Source organism: Olea europaea, chromosome 6, assembly GCF_002742605.1.
Source record: "Olea europaea var. sylvestris chromosome 6, O_europaea_v1, whole genome shotgun sequence".
Classification (NCBI taxonomy): domain Eukaryota; kingdom Viridiplantae; phylum Streptophyta; class Magnoliopsida; order Lamiales; family Oleaceae; genus Olea; species Olea europaea.
In genome coordinates, this window is record NC_036242.1 from 27,171,539 (window position 1) to 27,190,317 (window position 18,779).

The 18,779-nt window shown below is 34.0% G+C and overlaps 2 protein-coding genes across 3 annotated transcripts; one reads left to right on the plus strand and one right to left on the minus strand.

The window, feature by feature from the left end:
- Window positions 1–1,469: 1,469 nt before the first annotated feature.
- On the plus strand, window positions 1,470–10,165 carry LOC111396306 (lysine--tRNA ligase). Of its 2 annotated transcripts, XR_002702981.1 has the most exons (17): window positions 1,470–1,514; window positions 2,957–3,019; window positions 3,178–3,343; window positions 3,424–3,517; window positions 4,291–4,376; window positions 4,882–4,994; window positions 5,076–5,138; window positions 5,319–5,444; window positions 5,564–5,846; window positions 5,958–6,054; window positions 6,141–6,297; window positions 8,214–8,357; window positions 8,455–8,523; window positions 8,647–8,794; window positions 9,000–9,052; window positions 9,738–9,772; window positions 9,891–10,165. XR_002702981.1 is itself a non-coding variant. In XM_023022703.1 (16 exons), exons 1-16 carry the CDS (start codon window positions 1,485–1,487, stop codon window positions 9,964–9,966), a joined length of 1,764 nt encoding a protein of 587 aa, XP_022878471.1. In that variant the 5' UTR covers window positions 1,470–1,484; the 3' UTR covers window positions 9,967–10,165. The 2 variants fall into 2 exon arrangements, 1 of the variants encoding a protein (XP_022878471.1); XM_023022703.1 differs by lacking the exon at window positions 9,738–9,772 and having other exon boundaries at window positions 8,651–8,794.
- Window positions 10,166–13,496: 3,331 nt separating this feature from the next.
- On the minus strand, window positions 13,497–17,925 carry LOC111396307 (LEAF RUST 10 DISEASE-RESISTANCE LOCUS RECEPTOR-LIKE PROTEIN KINASE-like 1.2). The gene is made up of 4 exons (XM_023022704.1): window positions 16,989–17,925; window positions 15,562–15,606; window positions 15,141–15,377; window positions 13,497–15,057 (listed from the first exon to the last, which is right to left on the minus strand). Exons 1-4 carry the CDS (start codon window positions 17,743–17,745, stop codon window positions 14,087–14,089), a joined length of 2,010 nt encoding a protein of 669 aa, XP_022878472.1. The 5' UTR covers window positions 17,746–17,925; the 3' UTR covers window positions 13,497–14,086.
- Between the last annotated feature and the right edge of the window lie 854 nt (window positions 17,926–18,779).

The following is an 18,779-nucleotide window of genomic DNA, read 5'->3' on the forward strand; positions in this document are numbered from 1 at the left end:
CAAACATTCAATTCATATCATTTAATATTCACATGATAGACTTATACATTATAGCAAAAAGTAAGTCATTCTTATAACACTATAAATATCATCTCATAATCACGATATAATCATCAGCTGATATCTATACCATCATCTCATCACATCACATGTGATCCACCAAAAATGTACCATTTGACTAAAATCTGTAATTCGCCTCTCGGACTAAGCACTTTCGCCACAGGCCTTTAGCCCCATTCGTGATCGAAAGCCGGTCTCAAAGACCGCAGGTAATCAATTTTAGAACACGGGCAAGACCCATCTATGAATTATATGTACACGGTCATGACCAATATTCGATCAAGACCCTTTGTGTATGATAGAATACGGTCAAGGCTCCTCTGCGAACTACAAGAAGTACATAATCACGGGTACTTTTCTGGTCGATCTCAATATCACGTCTCACATACCAAATAAATATCAATATCACATGTATCATATACCAAGTCACAAACGTACAATAAATAATCCTTGAAATTTCACATGGATCATAATAAAAGAGGTTTTCATAATAATTATATAATTGAACACATGATTGCACATATTTTGATAATATACTTAATTTATAAATACTTTAAAAATATTTATATTTTTCCATTCACAGCACTATGTTCGCAAAATCAACTCAATTGGTAAGCTGTCTCAATATTCGTATCATCGTCAGAAATATGATATAATTTTTAAATCAACAATTAACTATTTTCAGTAATTTCAATAATTAAATAGGCGATACCCAAACTTAATCATATCAAGTTTAAGCGATTTTCATAATCTCTTTAATCACTAAAACTAGTTTTTCTTTCACTTTACTCAATTTCATAGTTTATTATATTTAACCCTTTCAATAAAATTGAATTTAGTCTAAAAATCTAACAATTATAAAATTAAACATAACTTGACAATAAGTAACTTTTTACTTACATTTAACTTTGAAACATTCAAGCTTAATAGCAAAAGAACTTATATTATAACATGTTGGCAAAAAATTTCTTTTTTTTCTTTTCTTCTTCCTCTTTTTTTTTTCCCACTGTTATGGTTTCTCTGAATATGCAATGGGTCTTGATTTGTTTAAATGTGAATTAGATTGATATATAATCCAATTCACCGCCTCACCGTTTTGGAATTTTTTTTTTATTATTTACATGTTTGACATTTATTTTTTTAATTAAATTAATCTATTACAGGGCGTTACAGTAGGGGGCCAAGAAAGTCCATCCCAACTTAATGGGCCATGGCCTTACAATGTTAACCCAAAGGTAGCGTAAAACTTAAAAACCCTGGGAATTTACACGCAGAACTTGGTCTTCAAGTAACTGCCGAATAACCCAAAGGTAGCGTAAAACTTAAAAACCCTGGGAATTTACATGCAGAACTTGATCTTCAAATAGCCTTCGGCATTTACGCTTTTCATCAGTATCAAACTTTCCCCAAACATCAATTCCAAAATGGTATGCTCTTCCTCTCTTTCTATAACTGTACGTATTTATATTGTTTTCATTCAGTTGTGCATTTCTCTACTTATTTATAATTTATATCTCAGGGTGAATTTTCTCAACGTCATTTTTTTACACGCTGGTTCGAAGTAATTAAATTGTTCATTTTTTGTTTTTGTGTGAAAGCATGTGCGAATTTCTGAACAGAGTGAACTATAGAATTACGGCATTAAGAGGCTGTTGGCACCGTGATTGTGTTTAAACAGACTATTTTTAGATTTAAGACAGTTTCAGGGTTAGCGCTGACAAAGAAAAATCTGTCATCGTTTCCCTCCACTTAGCCTACAAAGAAAAAGGTCACCATACCCATTCCCTTCCCTTATGTTCACCTCCGTCACTCTCAAAAGTCAAAACCCGTAGAACTTGCAAAGCTCCACCTGTCGGTGTCCACGTGATCGCCTTCAGTGTGTAAGAAAAGAAATGTAACCTTGGAATTGGACTCAAGTTGTGATGTGTGACCTGCTAGCTCGTACAATTGTCATTTCTCAAATTTTTATTCTCTCTGCTGGTGACCAGAGTTAGAAAAATAGTACATCATCCTCATAGGATGATTGGTGCTTTGCATAAAATAAGAGTCTTCGTATCACATTGAAAAAATAATCTGAGGAACATTAAAATGATGGGAGGCACAATATGTCCTCAATCAAGTAGTTTGACTAAGTGAAGAGTAGAAAAAACAATTTCTCTTGCGGCTCCTACTCTCAAGGAAGCAGGATTTTTGGGTGCTGAACGTTTCAAAAACTACAATCAAATTGAAATTGTATTTTATGGAGAATGGGACAGAATGCATTAATCAGTGTAAGCACACTCGAGTGAATGGAGTCTCCATTTCTTATTAGGGTAATGAAGCTTGTCTAAAACATGAGTCAAGAATGAAACACAGTTATGCTTTTAATGACACAGTTTAATTACTTATTATGTGAATGTTATGCAAACATGTCTCCAAATTTTGTATGTATTATCCTTCTACTACCCAAGGAAATAAAAACAAGAAGCAATGGAAGTTTTGAAAAATGTTGAAAATAAACCCACGAAAATCAATAAATAAGGAATCATGAAAACTTTTAACCTGAGTTAGATTTCCTTCTCACCTATTTATGTATGTTCTCTTCCTTTGTGTCAGACTCATTTGTTCACTTTTTACCCATATATCTGTGGTGTATGGGGAATATATATGTTTGATATGTACAAAGATGCCGATGAATGAATATGAATGAGTTATATTACTAAAAATATGCGCTGTAGTCTGTATTCGCTCCTTACAAGTTCACAAGGTGTCTCCTATGTGATAGAGATTAGGGAGTATAGAAACTTGTAGAAGTGTGGATTTGATTCCATCTTTAACTCAATATAGTTTTTGGTATATTACCCTTTATGTTTATTCTAACATGGTATGTTTATGATCATGGTGGCATAAATTACAGGCCTCTGCCAGGGAATGGCCACAGAAATCCTCCACTGCAGAAGATGAAGGCATGGATCCAACCGTATGTCTCCTGTCGCTTTTGTCTTTCTTAATTCTTGGTTTATTTAGAATGTGTGTGTGTTGGGGGGGATGGGATTGGGGATATGGAGAGTTTCATGTTCTTATTATAAGAAGAGAGTTTCTTGGTTCTTTTGACTCACTGGATTATTCTGCGTGTAGCAATATTATGAAAATAGGCTGAGAGCACTCGCAGCTCAGAAGGAAGCTGGGAACAATCCTTATCCTCACAAATTTGCAACTTCACTGACCATTCCTGACTATGTGAAGAAATATGAAAGTTTAAATAGTGGGGATCATCTTGAGGACGATGAAGAAAGACTGGCTGGTACTAGAAACTACGGGTGTAGACTCATGCTCTGCTTTGTACACTTATTAATTAATAATGTAGATGTTTCTTTTTGGAAGGGCGGCTTATGAACAAGCGGTCATCATCTGCAAAGCTATTTTTTTATGATCTACATGGTGGTGGTGCTAAAGTTCAAGTTATGGCTGATGCAAGGTAATTACATACATTTCTATTTCCTTTTCCAAGTAGCAAGTTCTTGTTGCTATGGACCTTCAACCCTGATGTTTTATGACGGCAAATCATTTCTTTACATTGGAATATTTTACAAAGCAAGTTTCATTTCATGGTTCATCATTAGGGTTTCATGGTTTCATTATGTTTTGAAACCATTAAAATTGTTTTTCCTACTGACTTTACACGAAGTGTCCTGTGTCCCTGTTAGATATATATTTAGTGCAGAAAGCTTAAATGTGGTTTAGAAATGGGCTGAAGAGCAAGCTTACGCTGATCGACTCATGTTTGCAATTGGACAAGCTTGTGATTTTATTGAATCATGTTACCATATTTGAATTTGTAACTTATTTTTTTTATTTTGTCTTAACTTCAATATACAGCCTGTTTACTCTCATTTTCTTTGCAGTATCTTTTATTATTCAGGCAGGAAATCCAGGATTATGTTGTAATATGTGGATGTGTGAAATAGTTTTTTGTCCTTCAATACAAACAACTGCATATAAAACTGTTCTGATAAATTTTTTTCCTTGTAAAGAGTTAGATGGAATACCATGTGATTTAATCCTATTTACGAGACATCCTTGATGAGTTTGTGTATTCATATCCTTCAGTATAAAGAACAGATTTTCCTTTTAACTGAATAACTGGTGTTTTTCATTCTTCCTTGCCTGTCTCATTCTTTTCTGGGTTCAATGTATGACACTGTTTACCTTCTTTTACCATAACAAAATTAATCAATGATGTTTGACCAGGAAATCGGATTTGGGTGAAGAAGAATTTACTAAATTTCATTCTTCTGTGAAGCGAGGTGATATCGTTGGGATTATTGGGTTTCCAGGTTTGTGAGTCTTTCTATCTTGAATTGGACTCGTGCTCAAGCTCAAACTTATTTTATTTTTAAGTCTTGATGAAGTCTCAGCACGTTCTACTGAATCCTGCTCAAACAGGTTTTCAATTGTTGAGCTTGTTGATGTATGACCACTTATTAATCATAATCGGATGGTTCATTTTGCAATGACTTCTAAAAGAAAAACCAAAAGAGTTTTATTGGTTTGCTTCTTTTGTTTTACCAGACTTAACCTGGTCTTTTTGTTAAATTGGGGTATTTCACTGTAAAGTTGGTGCTCTGGGGTTTGTAACATATGTACATCCATATATACGTGTCTGGTTCATTTGTTTGGCTGCATCAGCTGTGTTCTTTCTTTTGTATTTTCATATTTGTATGTTCAATTTTAGGAGCATCTTGCATTAAGTGCTATGATAACCCACACATTTTAAATTTTAGTTTTTTTTTTTTCTTGAAATGCTTTTTCGACATCGTTTTCCCTTTTTATGTTTCTTAGGAAAAAGTAAGAGGGGAGAGCTGAGTATTTTTCCCAAAACATTTATAGTTCTGTCCCACTGTCTGCACATGATGCCCCGGCAAAAAATTGGTCCTGGGTCAGACAATGCCAAGGTAATTCTGCTTTTTGTTTAGTGAAACAGATGTATGCTGTTTTGCTTTGCTTTCTTTTTGACATTTAATTATCCTGTACAGAAAACTGATGTTTGGGCTCCAGGAAGTGGCAGGAATCTTGAGGCTTATATATTGAAGGATCAGGTAATATATAACCCTCCCGTCGTGACTTTAACTTAATCCCCATCCACACGCACAAAAAGGGAAAAAGAAAAGAACAGAAAATCTCGCAACTTTTTCTCCTTTTCTTTACCATGCTTTACTGCGTTTGCTTGTATGTCTTTTAATGGATGGAAAATTGTAATTTTTTTTTTTTTATCCTAGGAAACACGATACAGACAACGTTACTTGGATTTGATGCTGAACGTGGAGGTTCGGGAAATATTCAAAACCAGGGCAAAAATTATTTCTTACATCAGAAATTTTCTTGAACATCGTGAATTTTTGGAGGTAATTTGTACGTCTTGTATTTTAGTTAGTAGTCATAAATGATTTGATGTCACTTGCTCATTTATTAGCCTGGCTTCAGTTTTCTTATTGATATGGTTTTTTGACATCCTCTATTTAAGGTTGAAACGCCCATGATGAACATGATTGCAGGAGGAGCTGCAGCCCGCCCATTTGTAACCCATCACAATGACTTCAATATGAAGCTTTACATGCGCGTTGCACCTGAGCTTTTTCTTAAGGAGCTGGTTGTTGGTGGGCTTGAGAGGGTGTATGAAATTGGGAAACAGTTTAGGAATGAGGGAATTGACTTAACACACAATCCTGAGTTCACAACTTGCGAGTTTTACATGGCTTTCGCTGATTACAATGACCTGATGGAGTTAACTGAAGAAATGCTCAGTGGTAGGTTACTGCTCTGGGTGCAAATTTGAGTCAATCTCATAATGCTAATCCATTTAATCCAGAAATATTGTTTTTGCCTGGAAATCTCTGAACATAATTTTATGTTGACAGGGATGGTCAAGGAACTTACCGGTGGCTATAAAATTAAATATCATGCCAACTGTTCAGATAGTGACCCCATTGAGATTGACTTCACTCCTCCGTTCAGGTATATGGATTCCATTGCTTTTCTGTTACCTCTGTGTTTGATTGATTATGTCATCTAAGAGACTTCATCTCTTTAAACTTCTGCAGGCGAATTGATATGGTAGAGGAGTTGGAGAAGATGGCAGATCTAAGCATACCTAAAGATCTCTCCAGTGAGGAAACTAATAAATATCTGGCAGATGCATGTGCGAAGTTTGATATAAAATGCTCTCCCCCTCAAACAACAGCTAGATTGTTAGACAAAGTAAGTTTTATCTGTTCACTATTCTGTGAAATCAATCATCTAGTCTGATTGGTAAATGTAATGTGGAATGCATATGCATCCCATTGGCTGATGGTTCATTTTTGTTAACCTTTTTTTAAGTATTTATGCAAACACCTACGGTAATAAGACTGCCATGCAATCCTTGTATAAGACTACCATGGATCCCCGTGGCAGAATTTTTTAAACCACAAGTCGGAGCCTGAAGTAGTCGTCGATTTGTTGTGCTTATTTTCATAAGTTGTTTTTCTTAGGTAGATCCAAATGGCAGGTTGAGACCAATTTTATTGGTTGATTGTAAATAATTGAGATTTTGGACTTCAAATTATCATGATGCTGTTCTGCAGATTTATAGGTTTTGTTGGATTCTACTATGATTTTATTGAATGTCTTTTAGTTGATAGACTTCATTGAGTTCCTACAATCTATTGTTCTATGATATTTCAGGTTTTCTACACTTATTCATGTTCTGATGTTTATCTGATATAACATTATCTGTTTGTGAACTTTTTAATTAAAATAGATGAGTAGTTACAGTAGGGTGATTTAGCCCCCTTTTTGATTTTGATAAGAATTAGATTTTTAGATATTTTGATAAAAGCTGATGAAGCCCTTGTTTGGTCTCCATTAATTTTCATTCCATTACATTTCATTTTTCTCTCTTTTATTGTCAACCCTACAATCTTCCATAAAATATTGTTACACGTAAATCGAAAAGTTTTCCTTCTTTTTCAATCACTCATTTTTCAAAAAAATACTATTCCACCCATTTTCATTTTCACAAAATCGGGGCCAAACTGGGGGTGAAATGTGTGGTTAAAAAGTTGATAATATAGAGGATTAAAAAGAAGGGGAAAGAAGGAAGGGGGGGGGGGGGGGGGGGGGACACATCGGCAGGGGGGGGGGGGGGGGGGGGAGTGATTGTGGAATGTAGACCAAATGGCTATGTTCTGTGTTAATCTGAATTGTACCCTGAACAGTCATCGTGTGATCCGCGATAGTTTTCAGAGTATTTGTTTCGGTTTTTGATGAAAATGGTCAAACTTGAAATTTTGAGATGTTAATAATCAAAAGGAACAATATGAAAGGTTTGCTACCAGTTTTTATAGTAAAAACTCAGGAAAGATGAGGAGAAACTCTAGGTTTCACCTAGGATGCATCATGTCAGCTTGGAATCCAAAAAAGGCTTCTAAATATCTTATAGTATTTTCCTCTAATCAAACTTCAGATATTTTATTTATTTAACTTATTAATTTGACCGCTAAAATGAATATCAACCTACTGAAGTGTATGTCTGGAAACAATTTTAAACAACTTCTAATTACAAATTTGACCGTTAGCCATTTTTTTAATTTCAAAGCCTATAAATTCTCCTGACATTGGCAGACCACATAATGCTCTACTTTTCCAAAATTACCCTTCCATTACATACATCCAACAACCCACCTACCAAAATCAATTTGAGGGCAAATATGAGAATATATTTGAGTAATAAATGCACCGTACTCAAGGATTTCAAGATGATTTGATAGGAAAATCACTTGTGGATTTTTGACAATTGCTCCCATACACACGCCCCCAACATAACTTGAGTGTCGGCCTAAGTTAAGTCTATCCAAGAAATTCTGGTAGTTGTGTGGTACGAATTTTTCCAAGTCTTGTAAACTAAAAAATCTTCTAAGTTCAAAGCTTGACCATGAGTGTAATATGGACTCTGAGCTAACTTTGGCAGAATTCATTGGACTAAATATGGCAATGTCATGTTAACCAATAGCATATTATTTTTTTGTTTTTTATCAAAGTAAAGTTTGAATGCACCAACAGTTTATCGGAACGGAAAATAGACCTGGCATTAGTTAATCTGCTCTCTGTCTTCCACAAATTGTTTTACTTTACAGCTTGTAGGGCACTTTCTGGAGGAGACATGCATAAACCCTACTTTTATTATCAATCATCCAGAGATAATGTCTCCCTTGGCAAAGTGGCATAGATCAAAACCAGGCCTAACTGAACGGTTTGAGTTGTTCATCAACAAGCACGAGGTGTGCAATAGAACAATATTTTCTTCTGTATCTTCTCTTCCTCCCTATTTGGTGTGCTGACCCATCCTTTCTTGCATTTATATGCACAACTTGGCAGCTTTGCAATGCATACACTGAATTGAATGATCCTGTGGTGCAACGCCAGCGTTTTGCTGATCAACTCAAGGTATTCATGATGAAAAATGCATCATACTGGCTTTGTTATCATATTTCTCTAAACTCTGTAAAAATGAGTGGTTTTCCAAATTTAAATTCATGTGTTACTCTACTGAATTTTTTCATGATGAAGTCAGGACCGACAGTCGGGTGATGATGAAGCAATGGCCCTAGATGAAACATTCTGTACAGCTCTTGAATATGGATTGCCTCCAACTGGTGGTTGGGGAATGGGTATTGATCGATTTGCAATGTTGATAACGGATTCACAGAACATAAAGGTACGTGACCTTAAATGTGTCTGACCACTTTGGTCTCTGATGGTTGGTTGTTTGAATTCCATGCTTGTATCTCTTTGATTTACTTGCATTCCAGCTGTTGTATCTCTTATAAGGCCAGTTCGAGGGATCTTTTCTATATCTTTCATAATTCACATTTTGATTTGAAATATTCCATTCTGAACATCAATCGTAAATTGGTGAACAGGAAGTTTTACTCTTTCCAGCCATGAAACCACAGGATGAACCTTCCAAAGACAGGTACAAACTTCACCCTCTAGCCTTGTTGTCACCTTTTTGTCGGACATATTTTTCCTGTTGGTTGATAATGAACAAGACGGTTAAAATTCATTCAAAACCTAATTACAAAACTCACTGCTAAAACTCAAATTGTGTCTAATCATAGAAGCAAATGGACTTGATTTGGGCAGGAAAGCTTTGAACTTTTAGTTGCAAGTATGGTGTGGAAATAAAAATTTGATATTCTATAGAATGGAGTTGAGATGGAATTAGGTCCCTAGGCTACAATGCCCACTACTGAATTTCCACTACTTACGCTACAGTGCCCAAATTAGACAATAAATTGACCTTAGTTTCTTCTTGTTCATATTTGGCTTCACCATCTCTTTGTCGTCAATAAAAATGCCTGCTAGCTCTCCCTGGCAATGGCATGTGCAAAGGCTCTTTTAATTCCCGATTGTATGAAAACTTTCTGATATCAGCATGAAGCCAAGTGTTCTTGATTGCAAACAAAATGAAGTGGTAAAATATTTCAGTGGATACATAAATTTTGCTCATCAATTCTTGTAAAGGCCACTTCAAATAATGACATATTGGTTACTCTGTCCCTGCATGTTTCTCTTCTTCATCATACAAAATTTCTAGCATTTATAATAACAATAATTATTATTATGTATGTATGTAATTATGACCATACTTTTTGCAGCAACAAAAAAGCTCAGGATGAACCTCCATCTGAAGGTATGCTAATGTTTATATCCTTAAAAAAGCACACGAAGGCATGTTTTTTTGTCCTGATTGTTAATGTTGAGCTGAAACTTCACTGCTTAATTTATATTACTGTATTTTTTATATGCAGAGCTCAAAAAGAACGTCACGTTGTCTTGAGATTTCTAAACATCACTGCAACATCAGGGGAAAAAAGAAGGTTTTAACACATTTCAATTTCTGGTAAAACGGATTGGTCTTATAATTTTATTGTGGTTCGATGTTCAGAAATCATTTCAGTCAAGCCAATTATTGCAACTCATACATCTATGTGCAGATGCTCGAAGCTTTTAGCCCACACACAAGTGCGTGTCTGGGCGTGTGTAACATTGCCCATTATAAACTGGATGTGTTTTGATGGTTTTACTGTCTTTCTTCTGCTGCTACTTTGAAAATTAGTCGTTGAACCAAAAAAAAAAAAAAAAAAAAAATTCAATGGCAAAAATTGTGTATTTGTTTTTGGCCAGAGCCAGCCCTGATATTTTGGATGCCCTGTTCAAGATTACAAAATGATCCCCCTTCAAGTAACTAAAACATAAATGAAGCTCAAAAGCATCTCTCAAACTTTTTCAAAATTCATGTCATCAACAAAGAATCATCGAAGCTACTAGCCTTTTCGTGCAATTCCATATTTGCAAACCTTGAAAATATATATATATATATTAAGTATAAAGCTTGAAATACAACAAATCATGTAAAAATATTTCTTTTCGCATTTTTAAAAGCAAACTCACTAATTAAACTTACGTAATCAATATTTTTTAGAAAGTTTTGCTCAATAGATTTCAATGTTAATCCATTCAATCGTTCTTATAACATGGTTGATCGTAAATAAGATTTTAATAACTACAATTTTGAAAAACTTCGTTCAACAAATATAACGGTAATGGGAATTGTCAATAATATTCTATAAGCAATACATGTATTCAGAGAACAATCCAATATTTTCAAATAAGTCAATATATCAAAAGCCTTCTTTGTTTCATTTGGTAAATGATTTTTGCAAAATTTTTAACTCTTGAAATAAATCTTCGCCATCAAGATCGCAAAAATTTACATGTCTTAAAACACTATCAAAAAGATGATTGAAAAATGAGGTTGCTCAATTTTTCTTTCTTCTCTCAGTTTTCTGGTCGGCCTGATCTCTTTTCAACTTTTCCTTTTTTTCACATTATTTAATATAGGAATACTATTTAAGAATATTATATTCAAGTAAATTATAATTATTTAGTCACATTATTCTTAATTTTAATATCTTATGCATAATAATAAAAATTTTATATTTTAAACTTAGTATATATCTTAAATATTTAATTATAAATAAATATACAATTAAAAAAAAATTTGGTGCCCCTACAATTTTGAATCATATGTGGTCGCTCAACTCGCACACCCTCAGGGCCACCTCTGTTTCTGGCATAAGGTGTTTGAATTTCATCTTTGCGGGCTTTTTTTTTACTTGCCCCTGTTTAGTTCAACGAAAAAATCAATTAAAATCTCAAGTAGTCAATGAAATTTAATCATACATTTTTATAGGTCTCGTAGTTTTTCAATCTCATATTTCATCGATTTTTATCTAAGAGTCTTTTTGGTTTAGATTAAAATTTGATTTTGATATAAGTTAAAGTCAAACAATCAATATTAACCACATCTTTCATGGTTCCAAAATCTTCCAAACACACATTTTCAGAACTTCTATCACAATTTATTAAAAAATTTGATTTTAATTTTCACCAAAGACCCTCCAAATTAAGTGATTGTTTGTTAAATATTAAAATTAGATTTTTTTTTAAATTTTGATAGAAGTTTTTGAAATGTGTGATTCATAAAAAAATGTTATTAATATTTATTTTTTTGATTTTGATTCAAATTAAAATTTGAGCCAAACATAGGTTTAATAGGGCTTACCTTCAAAGTTTGGCTGTCAAATCATAATCAATGCCCTGTTGAAATTTCTGGCAAAAATCTAATTTGTAGTTGAAAAATGAGGATGGGCTTTTGAAACATGAAAAGAAAAATGGGAACAAGTGAGCATGTTTTTTTTGTCCTTTAGAATTATTGTTTGATTCTGCATTGTGGTCAATTTTGAACCTCACAGTTTCTCAAGTGAAATGATTGGGTCATTATTCAAAGGAAGATTTGTTTAGATTTTGAGCATGTTAGGGTGCATAGAGCATTCCCGCATGCTACATGTACCTATTTTTTTTTTCCTGATCGTTCATCGACTACTCACAATAAGGAGTGAGACCATATTTTAGAATTTTTTTTATTTACACAAATCCTGCATGCATGTGAGAAGGTAAACAATTCGGTATATTTTTTAGTGTACAAATAGAATCATTCTTCTTGTTTTATTTATAATATTTTTACGAGTAAATTAAACATGCACCCAAACATTTATTTCTATTTTAAAAAAATTAATCCTTTATCCATGCTGGGTAAGTAAGTGTATGTTTTTGTCTTTGTTTGGTAGAGAGAGAATGGAACCTCTTCCAAACCTCTGTATTACCAGTAGCAGTTTAAACTTGACGGCTTTGCATTTAAGCTCCAGTATTTAATGGAACTCTGAGGATTATATTTAAACAGATTCATCTATAAGTTTAAGCCGCTAGCATTTCTTTTGTCGTTAGAGTCCTGCCTCCAATTTTATCCTATGGAGCATACAAAAGTCTATTCAAATATGGTTAAATATTATACAAAAGGAAATGAAAATAATGTAAACATAGCAAAGCTTTTTTACCTTCAATATGTTCATATATTCAAGTGGTACACGTGAATTGTAACCGAACATAAAATTTACGTAGGCACTGTTCTTCTTTGTTATACTGAACAAAGCATAAAAGTTCTTAAATCATGCTACATGTGCAACTGATGTAGAATATATTGTTGAACAGATGGAAGAGAAATTGAATAAAAATGGGGAAAAGGTAACAGTAGAGGGAAAACGTCCGAATTTCGGATTGATCCCATAAGACCATTCCGAAAAGAGGACGATGAGACGAACAATATTCACCGCTACGTCTTGACGTACTATGGATTTCGAAAGGTCGATCATAGCTAGAATTTAGGAGCAAATCTTGGCCATTCGAGTTCGTTTAGTACTCGAAAATTGATTTTTAAAGTTTTGGAGCTATTTCTGTCATTTAGTTTATTTTGGATTTTTTTCAATTTTAATTTGTTTAAACTTTGTTTTCATTAAAGGTGTGCTTGAGCTCTTTAATTTTGAAAAATGTATTATGTAATAGTAGATTGATGAAGAATATGTGATTAAAGAAGGAATTTTTTTTTTTTTTTTATTTGCATGTAATATCATTTCCATGAAGAATGTGTAATTGAAAGTGGGTACTATAGAAAAAATAATGTGATAAATTATAAAATAATGGATGATAAACAGGGGCTAATTTTAATTGTTTTAAACTACGTTTTCATGCAATAAATAAGGGATTATTTCTTTGTTTTCATTATCATTCATTAATAAAATTCGAGATCTTATTTTCTCCTTAATTTCATAAATTCCAAATTTCACTTTTTTAAAATTTTCACTTGAATTCTTGTTTTGCACTGCGTCAACAATTATGATTGACGATCATGAGTTAACAAAATCTAAACCATCCATTTAAAAAATGTTTTTTTTAAGTCAATTAAACAAATCTTGACAAAACATGGATTGTCAAAAATCATTGTAAAAATAGCTTTATTCAAAGTTCTTATTTTCTAACTGCGACTGCACATGGTATAACCAAGCTAAGATCATCACATTGCTGCTTCCTTTTTAAGTTCTTCACCTTTGAGCGAAAAAGAACAAGGATGATGGTATTTGATATACAAGCGGTGGAATTATGTACCAGTTCACATCCAAAAACCGTGCAGACCAGAGGACAACACTACCAGATATTAACTTCAATCTACTCAAACCCCTGTTACTTGGAGTATGTTTTGGATCTTTCAATCGATTCCGACTCATGGCAACCTGGTTACATTAGGAGAACCTAAACACCTCTACTGGAAGTCTCTTTAAGGACCTGACCTCCACAAGCTTTGAATATGAATATCAATCACAGCCAGTCCTTTGAACAATGTTATGATGAATTTTTTTCCAGCAAACACGTGAAAGATTGAAACTAAGAACTTACTAAAGGAGCATGGGGTTTGTAGGGGATCGTGTAATAGATTAAAACTTAAATATTGTGTTCATTTGACTACCCTCCAAGCTCCAACTATTTACCATCCACTTCAATGATAAAAACCCAAGTCAAAAGAAAAAATATAAAAAGTGAAAAAAAGAACTCAAAAACTGGAACTATTTCCAGAAGATGCACTATACCATGTATCAGTCACACAATTTGGTGATTCTTGAAATTTATTCTTCAACAATACAGCACCTTCTGATTCTGGGGATGGAGGAATCTTTTTAATTCTTGGCACACTATAGTCATCAATATTCTCTTTAGTCTTGTCAACATCAAACTCGTCCTCAGCCCGAATTTCCTTCAAAATATGCAATACCTCGTCCATTTTAGGTCTCGTTTCTTTTTCAAGTTGCAGACACTGAAACGCTAATTCTGCTACTGATGTAGTCATCCTTCTAACTTCATCATCAAACTCAAATCCTAGAGATGGATCAATTAATTCATTAAATGCACTTCGTTGGATCTTGTTTACTGCTAAATTTGCCAAGTTGATTTCATGCCTACTCCTGCTTATATCAACAGCCGGCATTGAGGAAATAAGCTCGATGAGAACAACTCCAAAACTGTAAACATCACTTTTATTGGTTAGCTGGTAAGATTCATGATATTCAGGATCAACATATCCGGGAGTCCCCTGAGGGGCAGTGGAAATATGAGTGACATCGGTAGGAGAGAGTCTAGAGAGCCCAAAATCTGCAACTTTGACACAAAAATTGTCATCAAGCAGGATGTTGGTCGTCTTAACATCACGATGTATTATATCAGATGCGTGTAAATAAGCCAATGCTTGAGCAGTTTCTATGGCAATGTTCAAGCGAACTGGCCACTTGAGTGGTGCTTCCTTAGCTGTGTCCCCATAAAGATGATCGGCAACTGTGCCATTAGGAATGTATTCATAAACAAGTAGGAGTTCGCGGCTTCTTGTGGATGTGCATCCATAGAGAGAAACAAGATTACGGTGCCTCAAACAAGTAAGGATTTTAATTTCATTCATGAACTGCTCGACTCGTTTGTAGTTATGCTCATATAGGCGCTTTATTGCAACTTCTCTTCCATCATGAAGTTTGCCTAATTAGATAAGAAAGGAGATTTGTCATTACTAAATAGTTTCCAACTGTCTGTCGACTAGCTATCAAATTTGAGTTTCTTACCATGGTATACAGTGCCAAAACCTCCATCTCCAAGTTCTTTTAAAGAATCAAAATTGTTGGTGGCCTCTTTAAGCTCAGTGTAGGAGAAGATAGGGATGCCAAAGCATAAATTCCCACCTTCGATGATTGATTTTGTGGAGGGATCAGAAGATATGTTTCTTGCATCATAAGTCCTTTTAAGGCACCAAATGATAAAAGAGAACAGCAAGAGAAGTATGATTACACCTCCAGGTATAGCTGAAAATTATTAAACAGAGAATTAAGGTACGATGAACAAAAAATGAACGTGACCGGTGAAATGCAGGGAATTGAAATATAAAAAATGGGTAGTGATTATGTAAAGAAGAATTAAGGTCCTATGAACTGTTTGAAGTGTGACTATTGATTAATACGCACAACATGTGTTCTATTAGGAATTTACCTGTGGCTAAAATCAGCCTCAGACTTGGCCTCATCTTAATCTTTTCTGTAATCACGAGAACAAAATGTCAGATCAGACTCAAATACTGAGAAAAAGGGAATCCCTATCTATTACCCCATATGCACAATAACCTTGATTAAGCATGAAAACATATAAATCCTAAATGGGCAGCTATCATAGTTAGGGAAGTAGTGCACTGATTTCTAATTAGAAAAATCATTTGCAGATTAGCGCGGTGACGAATACAAACTTCTTGACAGCATGAATCCTTGTTATAGAGGTGAACATTTCTAAGCCAAATGGCCAGATTTTAAATTCATATAAAATCCGATGTCGGGGTATCTGTACAATTGTGTTCTGGAGGATACAGTTGAGCTCTGGAAAAGGATATCTAATCCCTAGTTTTTATTATAACATGTAGTTTTTGGAGAAAGTTTCATGTGTAACCTTGGCTGATTCTTGTAGAAAGTAAGGCAAATCCTTTTCTAGTGAGAAGATGCTGAAAAATGGAAAAGGAAGATCATATACTATCAAGGTCTGCACAGCTCTATAAGACCTTAAGCTTTAAAAGGAAGTGATTCAACATGATATCAAAGCTGTCAAGATCTCTGGATCGAATCTCTCCACCACCCATTACCGAAAATTGTGCAGAGTTCAGGCTATTCATGAAAAGATGAAATTGTTATGAATGTAAATGCACTGAGTTTAAGTTTAAATTCACATGAAGTGCTTCAACACAGGGTGTGCTCGCACTGCCACATACTGACACAAAATATGAGACATTTTTGTAAATCCTACTACTAATTCATATTTTTCAGATAACGAAACTGTCCACAAACCTCTGCAAGTTGTCCTATTGAGAATATTTGAGAGAAAATGTGGTTGAAATTCATGTGTCAATACGAGAAGATTTAGCTCACACTACAAAAGATTATTATGATTCATTACCAGTACGAGCTGTATGGTAGTACTATCCTCTTAAGCTCAAGAATGTAATTTGTTCAATTTACGTACTCTAAAGGGGACTTTTGTTCTTGCATTGATTACTTAGAACTCAAACATAATATCTAATTCAATTAATACAACAAAAGAAGATATCATATGTAGCTTCAACTTGTATATTCAGTTACTGACACAAAAGTAAACACATCATATATGCCTCTCTTGTACAAAATTTACATAATAATGAAGATATATGAACACATGCCTCTCCAACATGCACGGCAGACCATACCCCTTCGGCCTTGTCCCTTGTTGAGAATTGCCAAATTCTTGATAACCCGATTCCTCAATAAGTTAGTCTCATGTATTCGTATAACCATAGAAATTATGATAAAATCCCTTTATATAATGAGATGAGCTCATTATAATTTCTAACAATCGATCAAAATGCATTTGAAAGAAGAAAAGTAATCAAATTATCTTACCAGGTTTGCAACTTGAAGAATGAGGTCTGTCTGGGCAGAAACACTTGAACTGGTAAACAGTTGCATCAAACCCACAACGCCCCCTACTTTTTGCACATACATTACAGTCACTGGCTGTCCAATTCAGTGCAACCCCTCTTCTCAAAATCTCCATATAGTTTCTTGTTCCATTCCTCTCTTCACCGCCGTGCAATTCCACCGGCGCCACCACTTTTTGTTCACAATTCCCCAATGCATTTTTAAAGTTCTCATTACCCTCAAACACTGCCAAACCCCAATTATCTCTACTCTGATTACCACAACCAATTCTGTGCCTAGAAAGATCCTCAGACAGATTTCCTGTACAATTTGATAACAAGTACAGATACGAAACATTAACATAATTGAATTTTTCAGGAAGTGTTGTGTTTTTAATCTGTGAAAAACAGCTTCCATTTGAACTTGAAACTGCAGCATCATATACTCGCAAAATACGGGTTTCGTATGAAATGTTTTGAACCATAACATCCTTTCCCTGTAAATGAAGTACGGGGTAGCCACTGTTTGTGCAGTTGAGCTCAAATCCAGGGAACCCACAATATGATTCTTGCTTGTCATGGATATAGAATGGGAAACTTATATTTGGGCCATTGCCGCAACTCTTAGGCACACATGCTTCATACCGATAATCTACACAAAACGATTGCTTTGCAACAAGAATTATGCAGAATATACAAAGCTCAAACGATATCAAGAATGTGTACATATTTTGTTTCATTTTTGGGATGTAGGGATATGGAATTGGCTTTTAGCTGAAGGGATTGAATTCAAATATGACGGGGTAGATCAAGGGAGATGAATTCCGCACTTATTGACACAAAAATGTAGGCTCTGTGTCAAACCTCTAATCTTGACTGTTGAAAGGTATTATAGATTAAAAGATACAAATCTCAACAACTGACCAATCCCCATTGTACAGAACTTCTTGGGTAATTGTATAATAGAGTTGAAAATGGATACTTTTTAGAATTATTAATTAAAAATGACTTCTTCATTATATATAATCAATACAATACAATACATATGTGCTTGTTTGATAGGGACTGAAATCAGAATTTTTATTAGATTTTGATAAGATTTAATTAAACGTATGGTTAAAAATTGTGAATCTCATAAAATGTATAATTAAATTTAGTTGTTGACTTTGACTTTGATTAAAATCGATATTTTATTTTCTACCAAACAAGGGCATACTGATATTCACATTAAACTTGATATATATAAAGTTTTTGATCTCTTTCTTTGCATGCAGATATTGATTAGCTCGTGAAGGTCATAAGCTCGTAGCTGTGTTTGTCTTGAACATCTACTCTAATATTAATATGTTAAAGAGAGAACGAGATTATTTTTATTTACATTTAATTTTCGAACATTTATGAAAGGATAAAGGGATTTTCTGGAAAGTTTAAAGCAGGACCACGGATTTTGTGGTTGGTTGATCAACTTGTAGAGGTGTGTTGCAAGTTGATGCAATAAATTGATCCACAATATATTTTGTACCATATGTTTTGCGGACTTATTGCAAGTTGAGAAGGTTCTTGAATCGTATTACGTGATTGGGATATTTGACTTTTGTATCTTATTCCTTTTTTGCTAAATTTGGAAAAAGATATAACGATGTGTAAATGACTGAGTCAATCATTGAAATTATACATATAAGAAAGATGCAGTTTACATACATATAATGATATATATTAATATAATATGATGAGACATGATTGGATCAAACTTTTTTCAATAAAAATAAAAGCA